The sequence below is a fragment of the Thalia democratica genome, chromosome 9 (genome assembly GCF_965202585.1).
Source record: "Thalia democratica chromosome 9, ktThaDemo2.hap1.1, whole genome shotgun sequence".
Taxonomy (NCBI): Eukaryota; Metazoa; Chordata; class Thaliacea; order Salpida; family Salpidae; genus Thalia; species Thalia democratica.
In genome coordinates, this window is record NC_139173.1 from 12,812,158 (window position 1) to 12,833,325 (window position 21,168).

The 21,168-nt window shown below is 26.8% G+C and overlaps 1 protein-coding gene across 1 annotated transcript; it reads right to left on the minus strand.

Moving 5' to 3' along the window:
• Positions 1 to 18,211: 18,211 nt before the first annotated feature.
• Positions 18,212 to 21,168, minus strand: LOC145843765 (hepatocyte growth factor-regulated tyrosine kinase substrate-like). The gene has a single exon (XM_082950984.1). The coding sequence runs from the start codon at positions 21,163 to 21,165 to the stop codon at positions 19,792 to 19,794; it is 1,374 nt and encodes a 457-aa protein (XP_082807110.1). The 5' UTR covers positions 21,166 to 21,168; the 3' UTR covers positions 18,212 to 19,791.

Genomic DNA, 21,168 nt, shown 5'->3' on the forward strand with positions numbered 1-21,168 from the left:
GTAGTAGAGGATGATTCACTGTGTTGCTGATTTTTGCACCAAAATCACTGAAAATATTGTATTGAGCTTCTCAGTATGCTTTTTCTGAATTTTGCAGAGAAGGTTTTTTGTTGGTATGAAGCTGGAAAATAAAAGTTATGAAGTTGATACTAAAATGGAAAATTGTGTTACTATGTTTGATATTGTTGGAACTCACAGATCATTGAAAGTGTTGATGATGAAATTACTTTTAGGAGATGAAACAACAGGACTGGAAAAATCCTTCTACTTCAAAATGTAAAGAAGTTACCAAGTATGAGTTTTATGTATCAAAAAATTTGTTTTTTATTATAATTTATAAATTGAAATTTATGTATTTTTTTATTTTAAAAAATATTAAAAAAATTGTGTTATTTTTATTTTTGTCTCTTTTTATGTGTCATTTAGTTAAAAAGGCAAGGTTTTGATGCTTGGGTCCATTGTAGGACAATAAACATGCAATAAGATAACTTTAACAATCACAAAACAAGAAGAACCCAACACAATCTGGTGTACATAACACCATACCTTATTTGAGATGATATGGTGTTATATACACCAGAGTGTATATTTACTTTTAAGATACAACTTAACCTTGTTTCATTACAGCTTTGTTTACTACATATAAAACACTAAATAGCAAGACAAAAATAAAATATTTCGGGAGTATACTTGTTAATAAGAAAGAAATTTAAATAAATACATATATGTATATATGTAATTTATTGGAAAAGTACAGTTTTAAAAATTCTGGTACATACGTTTCATAAAGCTAAACGCTTTAATCATCAGCCAGTTCAATTTAAAATAAAAAGCACTTTACTAGAAATGGGAACCGGTCAGAAAAGCACGGGTGACACTTTAGCACGGTGTGACACTTTAGCACGGGATGACACTTTAGCACGGTGTGACACTTTAGCACGGGGTGACACTTTAGCACAGTGTGACACTTTAGCACGGGATGACACTTTAGCACGGTGTGACACTTTAGCACGGGGTGACACTTTAGCACGGTGTGACACTTTAGCACGGTGTGACACTTTAGCACGGGGTGACACTTTAGCACGGGGTGACACTTTAGCACGGAGTCACTTTAGCACGGAGTGTCACTTTAGCACGGGGTGACACTTTAGCACGGTGTCACTTTAGCACGGTGTGACACTTTAGCACGGGGTGACACTTTAGCACGGTGTCACTTAAGCACGGGGTGACACTTTAGCACGGCGTCACTTAAGCACGGGGTGACACTTTAGCACGGGATGACACTTTAACACGGCGTCACTTTAGCACGGAGAAGCTTCAACTAAAACTTTGTATTTAATATAGAATTACACTAGTTACTCTATGGCAAACCTCAACTTAATAATAACAATACAAATATAATTTTAAGAATTCTATCAAATCATTTTATTAAGATATTTTAACTAACGTATTTAAATATTTACTATCATATTTTAAACGTACAACTACTTGTTTAAACCCAGCAACAAAAGTACCTAGCAACTAATAAATACTAGTATATTAGTAAATACGTTAAATATAAGTGTAAATGTGTAAAATTTATATATAGACTGCAACAAAAGTAAATAAAACTATTTTACAATTTTCTCTGTCTATTTAGGTTTTCTATTCTTTTAAATTTTAAGAAATAGTACAATTTGAAGTTTGATCAGTAAAATTTTTATTTGATTATTTTAAGCCGATTGTTTCAAAAGTGTTTGTACTCATGTTTGCATTTTACCATCTGCCGATATTATTACTTTTATATATGCGGGTTTAGCGTTTAACTGACTTAACACGTTATTATAAGATAGGTCGTAGATAGTTTCTTAAGTTACTTTTAAATTAAGTTGACATGTTAATAAAGTCGATGTATTAAATCCGAATTAAACTTTTACTATTAACTTAATATTTTATAGGTGCTAAACGAACTATTGTTTATTAAAAAGGATTTAAAAAACAGTTAACTATTTAAATTTAGACTAGTTGTAATAAAATCGAGTCAAGGAAATGGTGTATTTACAATTAATAAACTGCGAAACATAAAGATGATAAAAAACTAAAGAACATGAATGCCAACTAATCGAAATACCGAATCAAAGAAACAGAACACAAAATTTTCGTTTAAACTAAATTCTTGAACAACTGAGCAAGATAATAATGGCGAAATCACACTTTAAAGTGCCTAAATTGCATAATTAACAGCATGCTGGTTATATAAATTAATTTTTAAACGTTTTATTAAATACAAACTTTACACGTATTTGATTAAGTTACTTAAAACTATTGATGGCGCTTAAGTGTCACTCCGTGCTTAAGAATCATTTTGTGCAAAAGAATCAATCAGTGATAAAGTTACACTCCGTGTTAAAGTATCACCCCGTGCTAAAGTGAAGCCGTGGTAAAGTGACACTCCGTGCTAAAGTGTCACACCGTGCTAAAGTTACACTCTGTGCTAAAGTGACGCCGTGCTAAAGTTACACTCTGTGCTAAAGTGACGCCGTGCTAAAGTGTCATCCCGTGCTAAAGTGACACTCAGTGCTAAAGTGACGCCGTGCTAAAGTGCCACTCCGTGCTAAAGTGACGCCGTGCTAAAGTGTCACACCGTGCTAAAGTGTCACCCCGTGCTTAAGTGTCACTCCGTGCTAAAGTGTCACCCCGTGCTTAAGTGTCACACCGTGCTAAAGTGTCACCCCGTGCTAAAGTGTCACACCGTGCTAAAGTGTCACACCGTGCTAAAGTATCACCCCGTGCTAAAGTGACGCTGTGCTTTTCTGACACCTACCCTTATTTAGCTCCAATTTAATTTGTTGAGCACTATCAATCAGAACTTTTTATAAAACCTTTAACACATATATATATATATATATTTATCTAATTATATAAAAACTATAATTTAAACAGCTGTTTCACACATTGAAATTTAAAATTTCATGTGATCGTCAGTAAGTTACAGTTTATTATAATAGTGAACAGAAATTTCGATTTTAAAATTTTTATAATAATTGTGACGTAGTAATGGTACAGTTTATTGTACTATTAGCTGAATTTGAAATACGCTGTGAATGTTATTTTATACTTTTTAGGAAATTTTAAAAAGGTTATTTTGGAAAAATGTTTAAAGCTATTCGAAAAAGTTTTTTAGACTGTTGGGAAAAATGTTAAAAATACTCGTGTTTGCTGCTTCGATTTTATTTTGTTTTAATATTTAGTTGGTTTTAATTTTGTTAAAAAAGTATTTTTGATAATGGATGCATATGTTTTGTCTTTCGCTTTTCTTGTTTAGTGTTACGTTCTTATCTGATTTTTCGATTTCTATTTTTTCTAAGTTACAAAGTTTGCAGCCGAATTTAGTATTGAATTTTAATTTTGTCCTGTTAAATATTTCCCATTTAATTTTGTAGTCTGTATTGTTATGAAACAGCTGTTTAAATTATAGTTTTTATATAATTAGATAAATATTTAGCTCCAATTTAATTTGTCAAGCACTATCGATCAGAACTTTTTATAAAACCTTTAATATATATATATATACCAAGCAAATATAAAATCAGATGATATAACAAAATTTTACGTAGGTTCCACTAGTACAACATTTAAAAACAGATATAGCAACCATAAAGCAAACTTTACCAACAAATTAAAAAGACACAATACCAAACTACCAAACTATGTTTGAGAATTAAAAGACGCAAAAAAAGACTATAATTTAAAATGGGAAATACTCTGCAGAACCAAAACCAAAAAACAATAAAACATGCCATTTATGTTGCTTGGAAAAGTACAAGATTGAAAAAATTAAAAAAGATTTATCATTAAATAAAAGCAAGAAAGGCAGCAACCCTGCCTACATAATCAAAACATGTATTTTAAAAGAACAGAAACCACTAAATAATAACAAAAAAATAACAACAAAATAAATCCAAAAACAAGAACAAACAAAGCAAAAATAAGTAACTTGTACATAAGTTGTTTTTAAAATAGGCTAACTAAAATTATTCAATTTTAGTTGAAACGTCACAATGTGTTTTTTTTGTGTGATTCTTTAAAAATCTTACGTTGTTCTTTATTTCATTCTGAGGAGATGCATAAAGCATCGAAACTAAGTAAACGATTTGAAAATTAGTTGTTTTTTTATATTATAAATAAATATACATATATAAACAAATTGTACAGTAATCTTACTTTATTGTACCAACATATGTTTCTGTGTGTTAACGAATCAACACACTTCAACTGGGTTCTGTAAAAAAATAATCACTGTAATGAGAGAAAAGAAGCATAGAATAAAGTAGGTGTATACATGTTTTCATTAAAATAAAATATTTTCTACAGATACTAGTTAAATAATAGGTAAAATACTTAATATTAAATCCGACTGTTATAAAACTATATGATATTTGTGATTATTAAGTCTAAAATAAGTAAAGTAAGCTAAATTACACAACAAAACAATAAATCATAATATAAACAAACAACTCACGTTAATGGGAAAGATAATTTATTCAAAATTTACTGTTGTTAACCAACGAAAAAAATATATTCATTACAACTAATAATTACGTCACAATATAAACGAGGTTATTTCAACTATTTAATTTGTATTGCAAATTGTATTAATTTAGTATTTGTGTTTGTAATCTATTTTGAACAAAAATAAAACATTAACCATTAGTTAGTGTAACAATAAAATTTAATAAAACTTAACAACGGTGAAGGTAATAAAAGTCACAGAAACTCAATGTAACATGTATATTATATATTGAATGTTTGTAATGATTGAATCAAAGTTATATACAATTAAGAAGCAGATTTAGTTCAAATGTAAAAACTAAAAAAATGAAAAAATTAAACTTTAAGAAAAACAAAACACAAAAAAAACAAAATTGCTATTGAGCTTACAATGTACTGACTGATAATTAATTTACAGCGACAAACATAAAATCACAATGACTTAAATTACATATATATTGTATTTAATAATCATTAAAATAATTGATAGGTAAAGTAGCAGTCGGCTGTTTAATTTCCCATACAGATATTTTAAATATTTAATAAGTAAATTGTATTATAAATGAAAGTTAAAATGTAAAACAACAATGTAGTAACCTGCAGTAAAAAACCTACCAGCTCTCTTGGGCGTAGTAGGTAAAAAAGCACGGTTTATCTGTGATTTGAATACAGGCTTCCAATTAACCTTGGAACTTAACATATAAAGGTGTGAAGAATTATAGTCAGAGGGAAATTTCGGAGAATATATGAAATTTCGGAGAATAGAAAGTGACTTGTGTGAAATAGATATAAATAATAAATGAATAAAACTATATGTTACTTAGGATCTATAATTATATTAATATATAATAAGTGAATGTGTGTGTGTATGTGAAAGGTGAATGAAAAATGTAAAAGGTGAGAAGGCGCCAAGGTGTTATTTGAAGAAGAACCGTCGGTTGTGTGCACAGTTGTTTGAAATATCACGTCGTTTATTTAGTAATTGTTTACTATCTTCTGCTAAAATTGCCATTTGTTCAAGGTTGCATATTTGGCAGATTTTGCTCGCGCTACTGATGTTATTGTTGGCGTGGTGAAGGATGCTCTATTCCATTTCAGGTTTGCATCATTTCATCAAATAATGTTTAATTTTACCTTCTCTATTAATATTAAACTTTTGATTAATCAAAAAATAAAAACCATCTCTTAATAAAGGAAAAAAACTGGGGGCACGGTATTTGGAGAACACTCACAAGAAGAAATTGTTAACAATAAAAACCATAAAGTGTGGGAAAACCATGGATCTCAAATCAACAAGCAGATGTTCACCAGTGCTATAACAGTATAATTTATTGAACAAAAAGCGAAGAAAAAACAAAACTTTTTGCTCAAAAATGTTTTGGTTCAATGACCTGGATAGCAAAAAGACCTCTCGGTCATCGAGTTGCATACCCAAACTTAATCAATATTATAATGAGCTAAAAATGAAAAATTTCAACTCTAAAACAAAAGCTCTATAAAAAGAGACACTATTAAACTTTACAACATTAAATATTTTTCTTAAAAAAAATAAATAGAAAAAAAATAAAGAGTTTTCCAAAAAAATTAAAGAATTTTTACACACACATATATCTAACACTATATACACATAAATATATATCTAACTTTACGTTAAAAGGTTAAGTTTTTATCTGGAATTTTAATTTTAAAATTAATCCAGAACTTTGCAAATAAATTACCCTTTTATATAATTTAAACAGAAAAAAAAAATATATATATATTAAGTTATTTCCTTTTTTTTATGTGTGTTTAAGAATTTCGACTCTAGTACCAACTTATTTTAACCTATCAAAAAGTAATCAACAAAATCGGCGAAAGTCTGCAGAACAAGTCCGGACTTTCGTTTGCCGTGAGACAAGCTCAAATTTAACAAAAGGGTTGATCATGCCAATTCGATCATCAGACCACAAGTTTCGGTAGACTGAGACCTCAGTCCTGGTCTCAGTCTACCGAAACTTGTGGTCTGATGATCGAATTGGCATGATCAACCCTTTTATCAAAAAGTAAGTAACAGTAAAATATAACTATAACATTAAAAAAAAAAAGATAAAAATAACGTAAAACTGCAATATTCAAACAAAGTAAAATAAAGCTGTATCCATAAAAAAATTGCTTAAACTAGATAAAAAGTATAGAAGAAATATATCATTTTAATTAAGTATTTTGTGCTAAAAGGTTTTTTTTCTTTTCTTTTGATAATTTAAGTTGAAAATAAAAATATTTCACATTTGAATAGCTACATAAACTATAGTAAATTTTTTTTTTTATAGAATATTAAAGAAGTGATTTTTACAATAACTGAACTTAACTTTTATAAATAAAAACATGAAATACGTTAAAAAAAAAAAAAAAAAAAAAAACAACAATAATTTTAATAACAATGATATTAACAACAACAAATTTCTCTCACTAAATCAATCAAAAAAAAAAAAAAACTCTTTTCTCTTTGAAAAACTTGTCTAAGTCTTAACTGAAATAATAGAAAGAAAACAACATTTGTAAACATAAAAAAGAATAATTTTGCTTTGCTCAAAAAAAGATTTTTCTTTAATATAAATTTGCTTGAAACAGTTATCTCACCTTGCTTTTTAAATACTTTATTTTCTTTTAAAATATAAACATCTATAACTAGTTTTTTTACATAGTCATGCAATAAAAAATATATAATAATAAAGTATATATTGAAAAAGTTTGTAAGCAGAAGAAAGATAAAAAAAAAAAATTGTAAGTATTCTGAACTTAACTAAAAAGTAATCTTAAGGAATAGTCTTAAAAATAATTAGACAGAAAATGCTAAAATCTCAACTAAACCAATGTTAATGTAACCAAACAAATCTACTTTCCAACAAAAAAATTAAAAAAATAAACAAAAAATTGGATATTAAATGAATTACTAAATAGTAAACTTTAACTACAATCTTAGAAATAATTAGATAGAAAATGATAAAATCCAGTCTAAACCAATGTTACTGTGACCAAACAAATCAACTTTCGGACAAAAAAAAACTAAAATATAAAAAAATTAATAAAAATTTGGATATTAAATGACAAGTACTTTTAACTCCTTAAACAAAGTAAATAGGGAGTAGGAATGATCACTAATGACCTTGAGAATTACTATTTAAAAGATAACTTTTAAGTTCATGCTGGAACTTTCCAAAATGACTTATACTTTTTAAACTTAATGGTAACTTAGTCCACAACTTACTACCTTGGAAGGATAGTGATTTATGACCTATTTTGCTGTTGAATCTAGGTAGGAAAAAATTTGTTTCTGAAGACCTGGTATGATAATTATGTACATTTTTTACACTTTTATAGTAATTTTTAAAGTTATCTGGTAACAAATTGTTGTTAAACTTAAACATAAAAAGACCTAATTCATATAAATACAGACTCTCAACATTTAATTTTTTTTTCTGAGATTTTAATTCTCTTACACTGTCATCATATTTCTTATAATGTATACATCTAAGTGCTCTGTTTATGAGAACATTAATATCATTTATACATTTTTTATTTGCTCTTCCCCAGCACAACAAGCCATATCTAACATTGCTCATAAGCAAAGAATTAAAGATCAAATATAATGCATTTTCATTTAAGAAGTGTCTGGTTTTATATAATATACCCAATGTTTTTTGTAATTTTGTTTTTATAGTTTCTATGTGTTCTGACCATTTTAAATTTCTGTCTATAATTATTCCCAAATATTTATAGCTATTTGTGTTTGATATAACTGTTTTACCTATTTTTACATTAGGATCTTTATTTTTCCAAAAAATATTTTTGATTGATATAAAATCATGCTTCTGGTTTTATTAAGATTTAATTTAAGTTTATTTTCCATTAGCCAATCTGATACCTTTTTAAGTTCTATGTTAAAATTTTTACTGTCATTTAGATATGTGTCTTTTGTATATGTTTTGTACAACATTGTGTCATCTGCGAAGTTGAGGATGTTAAGACCAGTGTTGTTTTGTAGGTCATTTATATGTATTAAGAATAACAACGGTCCTAATACTGACCCCTGTGGAACCCCAATTTCACATTTTTCACAGGTTGACTCATATCCTCCAAAGCTAACAAATTGTTTCCTTCCATCTAGATATGAGCTGATTAGCAGATGCATATTTCCTCTCACACCATAACTTTCCAACTTCCTTAGTAAAATATTTCTATCTACACTATCAAACGCTTTACTTAAATCCAAAAAGACTGCACAAACTGCGTTTCCTTTATCAAAATTTGACATAACCCCTTCAACAAATTCAGACAAAGCTAAAGTGGTGGAATGATTCTGTCAAAAGCCAAACTGAGAATTGTTTAAAACATTATTTTTAGAAAAAAAAACTGTACAGGCGACCATAGATTACTTTTTCGATTATTTTATTTAAATTAGATAGAAGTGAAATGGGTCTATAATTTCCTGGTAAAGTTTTTAATCCTGATTTAAAAATTGGTATTACTTTTGAAAGTTTTAGGCTACTTGGATAAACACCTTCATAAAATGCTTGGTTAATTTGCTTAGTAATGGGGATATAAGATTGTTTACTTTTTAAGGATCTTTACAGATATACAATCTTCACCACTGGCTTTGTTTGGATCTAAACTCTTGATAGTATTAAATACTTCAGTTTCTGTTACATCTAACCAAAAGAAACTGTTACTAACATTTTTTATTTTATTAGCTGAGTTAAGAGTATCCCTTTTTTTTGTACAGGTCTGTAAGCCAATATTTGCAAAATGAGTATTTAATTTATCAACTATTTCAACTGGATTGGTATAAGAATTTTCATTTATATCTAGCTGGTGTGGAAATTGGTTTTCTTGTTTTTTTCTATGGGTTATACTATTTATTATTCTCCAAATTTTGGATGTATTTTTTTCAGAGATTTTAAGCTTGTTTTCATAGTATGCCTTTTTTGATATTGTTTTAATTTTTGTAAGTTTGTTTCTGTATTTTTTGTATTCTTGAACTTTAATTGGATTATTAAAATTATCTTTGCAGATACTTTTGTATAATTTATTTTTTTGTTTTATGGATTTCAATATTGCTTTAGTTATCCAAGGTTTTGATTTCAGTTTTAGTTTAGCTTTAGATAATTTTTTATTTGGAACATTTTTGTAAGTTAAATCTTTAATTTTTCTTATTAGGTTATTAAATTTTGTATCAATAGAACTTTCAGATTGAATTAAATTGTTAGTTTCATGTATGCTAAAAATAAGTGAAGCATCTGCTATAAGTTTTTTGGTATTGATTTTTGAGAAGTCTTGAAAGTATTGGTTTTTATTTTTAAAATCATTTTTCATTAGGTTGCAATTTTTAAGTTTTATAAAAAGGGGAAAGTGATCTGATATATCTGACATAAGCACTTGGCACTGAATAACTTTTTGTTGTGTTGAGCAATAAACAAAAAAACAAAACATTTAAATAAATATATTTTGTTAAACAAATAAACATTTGTTCATCTTTTACTTATTTAATGGTTTTTTTTAAACTGCACATGATGTTACATATTCGTTAAATCTAAGAAACATTGTTCATGCAAATGCAATATTTTGAGACTGATGTTATTTAAAACAAGAAAAATTGATAACTCATATTTTGCTAAATCACTAATTCAAACATGTGAAATCTTAGAAATGTATATTCCCCTAACTAATTACAAAAATTATAGAGCTACATCACAGTCGACCTTAATTGTTTTAGATAAAAATAAAACTACAAGTTTTACAATAAAAAATTGGCATTTTCTAAGCCTATAATAAAAATACAATTTTTGTAAGTATACTTATACTATTTGAACAAAAAAAACTCCAATGCAAAATTAAACAGTTATAATTAATTATAATCAAATGTAGTAGACAGTAGAGGTTTGTGTTTTATATCACTATATTTTCTTAGCTGAATTTAAACTGACAAGTATACACTTTTTTTAGTTGATTACTATTATATTTTCACATTTTTTATATAAATTTCATTTAGTTTTGTAGTTTGTTGTATTTTGTATGTTTTTACATGTTTCTTAGATACTTACTTTTAGATACAACTTTACCTCGTTTCATTACAGCTTTATTTACTATATATATAACGCTAATTAGCAAGACAAAAGTAAAATATCTAAGAGTATATTTGTTAATGTTAAAAATAAGTAAAATCTTAAAAGTAATATTCTGTATAATTAATACACTAATAAAAATATTCTGATAAAAACAAAAGTCATCATACAATTGAGGATGGAATGGATTGTCTGCTTCAAAAAAACATTAACATAGTACTTACTTAATCTAATATAGTTGTAATAACTCTACATTTAAAATTAAAAATAGAAAAAAATTATAAACTATTTGATTAAACAAGTGAAATGCAATTTTCAAAACAATCAATAAAATCTAAAAATAAAAGAAAATATAAGACTCTAAAACGAAAGACTATATTACATTAAAGCATATATTTAACTGATTCAATCCCAAACAGCGATTGAAAACATTTTTCTAGAAACAAGAAAAACAAAACAGTTTAGCGTATTAAATGTTTATTTTTTTTTTGAAATAAAAGCTATAGACAATAAATAAATCAAAAAATTAAATAATGTTAAACAACTCACAAGGAATTGAATTTTAAAATGTGCAAAAATTATAAAAAGTTAAACAACTAGCAGCAACTTGCATTTGTATTAATTTCTTAATAAACAATGAACTTCACTGCAAGATCAACAACAACAACATCCGAGACAATCCTACGACCGGTTTCGTCCTTATTAGGACTCATCAGGCAGAAATAGTCGCGAGAAACCGCTATTGTGATCTTAAAATTGTGAGATTATAGTCTGCGCTCGTTTGATCAGTTTTAGCCACTTAAAATTTCTTGTAAGCGTAAATTATGATGGTTTGAAAATTGTACATAGAAACTTATATTTACAGTAAAAATCAATAAAACAACTTTAAAAGTTGCTCCTTTATTAAATGATCGAAAATGTGTTTCATTGTCGAGATAGGTATAACAGTTATAAAAAAGGTAAGCATCTAAAAATATCTGGTGTATTAATTTATAGTAGTTTTAATTTGTCAAAACATGTGAAACTGTAAAAAGTAACTTTTTATAAACAATAGCAAGTTTATTGAACGAAATAACGAAAGTTCTCAAAAAACTTCGGTGAGCAAAAAGACCTCCTGGTCATCAACTCTTACATCACATACTTATTTTAAATTATAGTGAGCTGAAAATCTTAACAGTTGGTGTTTTATACAAGATAAGTTACTTTTTAAATCAAAAAAATTGTTGTATTAAACCTATCTTCTTGAGTCAAATAAAATATGGTTTGTTCTCTTTGGGTAAAACAATAAAACTTTAATTAGTGAAGTCATTGTACTAAATAATATAATAGTTATATATACACACTGTAAAGGAATGCTGAAAAAGTAAGTAGCTTAAAAATAATAAACAAAATATTATAAAAGACGGTTTCGGTGTTTATATGAAAAAGCATGAAAATACTTTTAAGCAATTAATTTTTGTGTTAGTTTTTTGAATATAAACAAATTACATAACTATCTAACTTATTTTTTTTTTCCTTAACAATATTTTATAGTGATCACAGTATATAATATTTTAGCTTATGATTGTCGTAAACTGTAAAATAAAACACTTACTTAGATAAAAGACCAGAGTTTTTTTTTTAAAGTTCCAGGTTAAACTAATAAAATATATTTTATTCGAAAATCAATTTAAAAAATACAATATAAACAGATTACATGGGAATGCTCTTTTATGTTTTAAGAGCACACTTGATTAATTTATATCTAAAAATATTAATTATTATGTACACTGATTTTCTTCTTCTACTGGCATTCGTCTTGTCTTTATTAGTACAATTAGTAATAGTCTTTTATTATAATTTCGATGGTTAACAAAGAGTTTCCTTAAAATATACTTAGTATTTACTTTGTGTAGTATTTGTATTAAGTTTCTAATTCAAGCTATTGAAAAACCTTGCGACTGTTAAGCAAAATAAAAAAATACTGATTAAGTGTAAAGCTAGTATTATGTTAGCTAAAATTACTTTTTATTTGAAATGTGCTTTCATTAATATGCATTCATTTTAAGTGTTTTTCGTGGCTTCTTTTTATTTTATTTCATTTTAATTATATTTAAAATTTTAAGTACTTGTACACGTGTAAAAACTAATGGTTTAATTAGAAGAGAAAATATTGAAAGAACACAGTTTAAATCAGCGATTCTTATCCAAAAATAGCGATACCCTAGGGGTAAATTCCCTTGTTTTAGGAGTTAACTTTTCTTTATCACAAGTTATGTAAATTAATGTTTTTTAATTGCATTTATGATATATAAGTTAGTATATAACTGTAGTTTTTTTAAAAGTTAAATAAATCTTTTAAGTTTTACGATTTTTTATATTTCGATAGGTTTTTTAACTAGTTTTTTTTTCCTTAAAATAAATACTGTTTCGGACATTTGTAGTAAATTTGGAAATTAGTTTCCAAAAAGGGGTAAATTTGGTGAAAACTTTCAAAAATGGGGTAAAACATGAAAAAGATACAAAGAACCGCTGGTTTAAAGTTTTTGAAATTTTAATAGAAGTTGTAAAAAATAAATGCTTTTTGGTATATTTTTAAGAAATTAAAAAAAAATTGTTGTGTTATGTTTTTTAAGTATTTTTTTCTTCAAGTTTGTCTTATACATTACTTATATATTTTCAGAGATTATATTTTGTTGCTTAAAGAAGTAAAAGTAGTTGAGTAGTGTGTAGCTTATTACCGAAAGATCTTTTTTCAACCTACGTTCATTGACATCAGTTTGACTGTCGATTTTTTTTTCAATAAACTATTACGATTAAATTTCTCAAAAAGATTTTTGAAACCAGTTGTTATTAGTTATCGCTCTCATAATATTATAATTTATTTTGTTTTGTTAATTACTATTTAATAGCTTTAAGAAATCATAAAATAATCTTCATATGTAGCATACATACATGAAAATAGATACAATTTGATAAAGTATTTAAAAATACAAGCTAAAAAGTGTTAAAAATACTCTTTGTATAAACCATTTAACTGTTATATATTAGTTGTAGATAAAAACAGTACCTTTAAATAGTTTTTATTTTTAAATTACTGATCTGCTAGGTCTAATATCCAGATCTGGATACGACTGGACAATGCCGTTTTTTAAAACTTAATTTTTAAAGGATATCCGGATCCTAATTCTGCCGGATAATTCTTTGAAAATAAGACCGACTCAAGGTAAATTTATGACTAAATTCTGTAAGAAGTGAAAAACTCACACCACAATCTGAAGAAAAAGTTCGAAAAATGAAAATGTTTACGAAAATATAATCTCGACTGTATTATCCCTGCTGAGTCGTTGAGTTGAGACTATCCTCATTGTTGTGTCGTATTAATGGATCTTAAAAACTATTTGCCTAAGACTTCTTTTCTTGAGAGAACACTATAAATTTAGAAAACTTGTTTTGACACAGTGAAAAAAGTAAATAAACTATTTTTAAGTCCATTCCTACTTTATAATTGAGTAAACGCCAGTCGATATTCTCGTTAATATAAGATTTGTAAGCAAAGTACGGCTCGAAGGCCGAATTCAGCACGTTGAGTAAAAATTACCGATCTGCCAATGTTTACGAAGTTTAATGGAATGCTGCCCGTTAGCGTGTAATTATGGCTCGCTAAAACATGTTTTGAAACTAACACAAGATATTCTTGGATTGCAAATAAAGAGAAAAAAGAGCTTTCTTTACATAAACTAAAAAGGTCACATAGTATTAGTATTTTGTCAAATTGAATTGGATAGTTTAGTAATTTTCGTATACTATATAAAGTTAAAATTTTCCGGCCCGAAAACGACTAAATTTTTCCACATTTAGTCCGCCGACTAAAATCATTGCCAGTCCCTAATATAATAGAAAAGGTCTTTGCAAACCATTAAACAACTAGTATCTGTCTCAAGCTGTTCAACTCATCTCTGCAACCTTATACTTTCAAGTCTTAGTTTTTAACTCGAAACAAAAACAGGAATGTCAGCGTAAGAAAGAAAAAAATTAAAAACTAAGTGAAAAACACGCTAATAATTTCAAGTAAAATCTAGTATAAAGATTAAAGCTGCTGATAAAAGAGATGATGCCAAACCATTGTATGAAAAGAAAATGGACCGACAAAAAGTAATTATCACCCTCTAATCTGCTTTTGGAAATACTCAGTATAGTAAAGATGTGCAGTTAGGTAGATAGATCGAAAGTTTTTTGAATTTATATTGCAATTATAAAACTTTATTAGATTGCACTTGATCAATTGGAAAACTTGCTAACTATGAATAATCTAGATTGTAGTAATTTGTTAAAAAGTCATTACAATTATAAATTTTTAATTTTTAGTAATTTTTAATTTTAGACTTTCGTTTATTTTTGTTTTTGATTTCATTAGCTCATTTTGTACTTTATTTAACGTTTCGAGATTATGATTTGTTTAATTTTTTTTTAATTATTTTAGAATCAGTTTTAACTAATTAAAAAACTTGTAAGCACAATATTAGCTTATTGACGCTAAGGTAAATGCTGGTATAAGTAAACAAGTTAAGATGACTTAACAAACTTTCTAGGCCTAGTAAAAATTCGCTATGCACATGGTTGCGCTCACGTATAAACTTTGAAATCAATTGTTTTGGGTTAAATAATAAATAAAAAAGACAATTTAAAATAAGTTAAAAATAAACTTTTTTATTTGATTGCTTTTCAGAAACTGTTACAGATTTGTTTTAACAAATCTTTAATTATAAAATTATAAAATCTGTAAGAGAAACCACTTTTCTGTATTTTCTTAGTACTTCTGTAAAAACTTGTCATAGGTTTACCAACTTTACTACTTAATTAAAAAAAAAAAAACTAGTAACTATATATTTATCAAAAAACTCAACTAAATAACGTTGATATTTTTCTAAATGGGGTTAATAAATAATAGGTTTTACTATTACTAATTATGAAAAAAAAAAATTAATTATGTTTAGTTACATTTATAAATTAGTTTTAACATTAAAAATCATTAAGTTTCGTCTAATCTTGATAAGCATTTGTGCCGTATAGTTTAGTATATATTTAGAAAATTAAGTTTATATTTATACTGATTATGTTTTCAAAATCAAAGATACATCAGTTTCTACTGTACTATCATATATTAATGATTATCGTTTTTCTAGTCAGAATAGAAATAGTTAGTCGTAATAGAAATTTAAAGCTTATATCTAATGTTATGAAATAGTCTTTCAAATCTAATTTTTATAATTCTTGCACTAGTTTAAAGTTAAACTAGCTTAGCTAGTTCTAATTTTATAACTATGTGCAGTGATCTAAATACCTAACTTAGTTTACATATGTTTAATTTGTATAAAAAGATGTTAAGGTCATTCATGTTTTGATACTGCTAATTATTTTAAGGTTTCGAGGCAAATCAATTTTTTATGTGAATAAATCAACAATATCATTTATACGTTTTTATAAAGGACAATAAAAAAGTAATTAGAATATAAACCTTAACGTTATAAATATATTTGAAAATATTGTAAACTCTTAAGAAAAGACCAAAAAGCATATTTATTAGTTTTCGTACATCAGATTTATTATTATTTTCTTAACTAAAATTTCTGCTCAATTTACTGTTTTTTAAAGATTTTATTTAAACAATATTGTTGGTGCAAATGTAATATCTTATTCGGATTTTTTTCTACCGAAAAATAGTAATACTACAGACTTAAAAATATGCAATATTATAAATAAATAGTGTTCTATTTAATAAAAACTTAATACAATGAAAGAAGCATCAAAATATTACAAAATTGAAGACTTTATTATACTTAAACTATTCTGAATATTCAAGAAGTAAGTTGTAAATACTAAAAATAGGTGGGTAGAAAAATTGGTGATTGAGTAAGAAGCAATTAAAAAAAAATATTTGACAAACTTTTTCTCTAGCAATATGTACAGTTGACTAGTTTTGACTGAAAAACAAAACGTTTATCATATCAAAATACTAATGAACTTGTCGAGTTGTTTTATATACTTAGTATCGGTTCGGGCTTCTTTTTAAACCACAAGTCTTTGTAGACTGAGACCAGTTTCGTCCGTGTTAGGACTCATCAGCTAGTCACAACCGAAAAACCTGCAGTTATCAATTTACAAACGGTTTGTCATGTTTACTTTTTTAAATTGAGGACTGCATGTTTTTCGGTTATGACTGACTGATGAGTCCTAATAAGGACGAAACAGGTTTTAGTCTACAAAGACCTGTGGTCTGATGATCAAATTGGTATGATCAAACCTTATGCTTAACTCGAGCTTGTCTCACGGCATACGAAAGTCCAGGCTTAGGATCTGTAGACTTTCTCCGATGTTTCTTTTTATATTTATATAAAGTTCAACTCGAATACTAATATAAAACTCTAAATGTCTTTAAATAAATCATTGTCAAATTTATCGCCATTTGACCAAAACTTTTATATGTAGTTTCTTTTTATACAAACTTTTACCAAACAGCTCAGTTTATGTCAATTACAACATTTTATTAAATTTAAAATATTTCAATTATGACAACTATTTTGAAGATATACTAAGTTTTAGATACTTTAATAATTATACTTGCTGAAACTGTTTAAATGGTAATAAAAAAATTAGAGTTTTTGAAGGATAACAAAAAATATTTGTAGCTTACAACAATTATTTACCAACGAATGCGCTAATTTCAACATCACATTACTAGAACATTTATTATATCTAAAAGTCAGACAACTTTTTGAAGTTTGTTAGCTAAATGTTTTAACAACTTTCTTTACTTAAAATTTTAGTTATTTTAATACCACATTTATAAGCTTAAGTTATGTAAAAAAAATCTTTTGTATTTTCCTATTTTTTTGAGCCAGTTTATATAATTAGCAACTTATTAGTATTTTACATTTGATAAAAAACTTCTTATTTATTAACTATATATAATTGTAAATAATGATATATGTTAATGCAATTGCATACGAACTAGAGAAAATTGTTGGGTCATATTGGAGTAAAAACGTTATAATAACTTTAAAAAAAAATATTTGTGAATTTGTTTATTAAAACTACTTAAAAAATAGCACAAAAAATCTAATGTAGTTTAAAACATTTTTTTTTATCAATTACAAAACTTAATGCCTTAATTCAAATCCGTTATTTAGTCTAATCGTTTATACTATTATTTATTTTTACAAGTTTTTATATAAAAAAACAAATATACTTAGATTCCAAAACTTTAAATTTATACTGATTTTAACGTGACATTAAAGTTAATCTGATTTACTGTTTTCAAGTTGAAAAGTAAAAAAAAAAATTCTTTCTTGTTAAATAAGCTAACTAGTCTTTTTATTTGAAAGGACTTAACATCTGCGACATTGCAATCTTAATGAGTTAAATGAGAACTTAAAAAAAAATGTTTATATATTATTTAATTTTGTTATTTCTATTGAACTGTATTTATTGAAATATTAAAACACTGCTAACATTTATTTAAGATTTTTTTTTAATTTAAATCAATTAGGAAAGAAAACAGTTAATATGAAAAGTACATGTATTAGTTATATAAAGTGAAATCTTCTTTATTTAAATAAAATGCAGCTCTACGCACTGAAAGCAAAGAATATTTTATTGAAATAAAGATTTTAAAGTAAAGCTGTTTAATTAAAGTAGTTTGTTAACATACGTAAATGTTATCATACTAGTCAAAACTACCAAACAGTTTTATGGTAAAACTTGTTAACAGTTTAACTTCTCATAGACAAACGTTACGAATAAAACTACGTTTTTTCATAGTAAAAAAAATTTGCTGTTGTTGTAAACTTATATTATAGTTAATGTACTTGTTTGGAACTGTCACTATTTGGTTCAAACAAACAGCTGTATCAAAATTAGGTAATTTACAAAAATGACACTTAGTAGTAAATTTAAAGTTAAATATAAAACTTTAAATTGAAATGGCTGATGTACTAGTTGAAACTTTAAAAAAGCATGTTTAGTTTTATATTATGTTATAAAACAGCTACTCTTTAAACTAAAGTTAATTTAAGGAAATTACATTTTCTAATAAATCAAAACTACAATGTTATAATCAATTTGTAACAACTAAAAAAACATTTCAAATTAGTTAGATTTTGTGAACAAAGCTTAAAGTCAATGATGTCTTAGTGCATGTAGATAAAAAAGTTGAAGATAACCAAAACTATTTTAAATTATTGCACGAACTAAAATTTTTCAAAACTAGAAAGTTAAATTTGTCAACATTGAAAGATGTCATTGAACAGAACGGACTATATTATTACAACACAATTATCAAAAAAAGTAATCATTCATACTTTCATTTACTTTATTCTATTAGTTTGTATACAAAAATATTACTAGATTAAATCAACTTTCTACATGTAGATTGTAAAAATAAAAAAGCTAACTTAATTTTATGATGCTGATGGGTAATTTGAAAACAAAAAATCTTAAAAAACTAAAACTTTGAAATAGCTTTTAAAAGTTAATTTTTTTTTCAATCAAATTATTTATTTGCATATAACAAGTTATGTTTTATTAAGAAGTTCTAAATTGTAAGCATTTTTTTTAAACCATCCGCAATTCAAATACATAGATAGAAAGATAAGTTTTTGTAAAATACATGTAAAGCCTCTTAAAAACTGAACATATAAAACAAATTTATAGAAATTCTTTTATATAGAAAAAACAACGAAGTACAAACTAATAACAGAATAGAATTAGTCACAAACACACTAAAGTTTACTTGTAATTTAAACAAGTTTAAAAGTAACTTTTAAATCAAATTTTACTTTTTGATATATTACAAATGGGAAAATATTGACATGCAGTTTAATAAATGTGAATGTACGAAGCATATCATTAGAAACTTATAGCTTTTTTTTAATATTAAATTTTTTATTTTCAAACTATAAGAAACGTACTGCAAAAATGTGTTTTTAACTTTTAAATTTGTTTTTTTTTGCTTTAAAAGTTTTATTTAGCACAATACTTCAAAAACAATATGTAATAAGAATGTATCTTACAATTCAGCCTAGTTCAGTATGTCAATAAAAAAACTAATAAGGATTTCATAGATTTACAAATATAACTATAACTCTGCGTACTTTAGTGGTGCTAGATTTTCAAAATAATTCTAGTCAAAAGAAATAAGCAAGTTTGTGTTTTCATCATTAGGTTGTGGCTCTTGTTGTTGACTTGCTTGTACTTGAGTATTTGGAACTGCATTTTGCTGGTCTTGGTTCTGTTGGCCTACCATCTGAGATTGTTGTACTGCCATTGTCTCCTGGTTGAAAGTATGATGTTGACTTTCATTGGGTATAGGCTGCTGATAATTGTTATAGTCTACTTTCCCTGTATTTTGATAACCATTAAAAGTAGAAGGTTGAAAACCAGTGTTGTAGTTAGTTGTTTGATAAATATCATTTTTATTGTTAGCAATTGACGGGTTCATGTAGCTTTGTTGTGGTGTAGGCTGTGGCGTGTGAGGTGGTGCTGAAGCAAGAGTAACATTGTTTGGTAAAGACTCTTGCATCCCTTGCATATTGTAAAATTGTGGTGGTTGCTGTTGATCCTGGTTGTAATTCATTGTAGCATAACCCCCAGCTGTGAGCATTTGATGCTGTTTTCTATTTTCTTCAATTTTGAATTTGCGCAATGCTTCTTGTTGCTGCAGTTCGTACAGTGCTCTTTGACGCTCTTGTGCTTCATACTCTTGCTTTTTAGCTCTCATGACTTGTAGCTTATATGCTATTTGAATTTGACGCTGTCTTTTGGCTTCTTCTGCCTCCCTTCGAATTTTTTCAAGATGTTCCAACCTGAGAGCATCTACTGCTGCTCTTGCTTCCTTTATTTGTACAAGTTTGTTTTGCACTATCTCCTGTTTTGTTCTTTGATCATCTAGCCCACTCATAATTGCAGTTACTTTTGGAAAAACGGCATTAATGCTTTGAAACATAGTCTGTACTGCATGATCATTAGCAATAGAACGTCCTCTGATTTCATAAGATTTCATTCTGTTCATGAACTGTTCCAAGTTTCTTTTGACTCCTTCAACAAACACTTTTTCTTCATCTGATGTAGTTACAAGAACTTCATCTACCATTGGAACTTTATTTTGTAGTGGACTTACATTATGCTGCTTTACTTCAGAATAAATTTCCTGCTCTCTTTGTTTTTCTTTCTTTTTTTCCCAATAAGCTCGGTCAAAGTACTTTTCTAGATCTGGATCTTCAGTTTTGTTCAAACTACCAACAGGAGTAATATGCTTTTCTTGTTGCTTCTCTTTTTCAATTTGAGCTCTGTTAGTCTGTTCGTCCATTGATAATGCTAAAGCAAGCTGCATTTCTTCCTCTTCTTGAAGTTCTTTTGCTGATTTTTTTGGTGGTGGAGCTTGACTTTCTTTGTAAAGATCACTTTGAAGATACTCTAATGGTAAGTTAGATTCAGCATTACTTGACGAGGCTATTTCTCCTTTTATTTTCGATGGCCTTAAACTGTCACGAGTCATCCT

What these genes read in the sequence shown, in the direction of transcription:
- LOC145843765 (XM_082950984.1), bottom strand. Translation starts at nt 21,165, where the DNA reads ATGACTCGTGACAGTTTAAGGCCATCGAAAATAAAAGGAGAAATAGCC.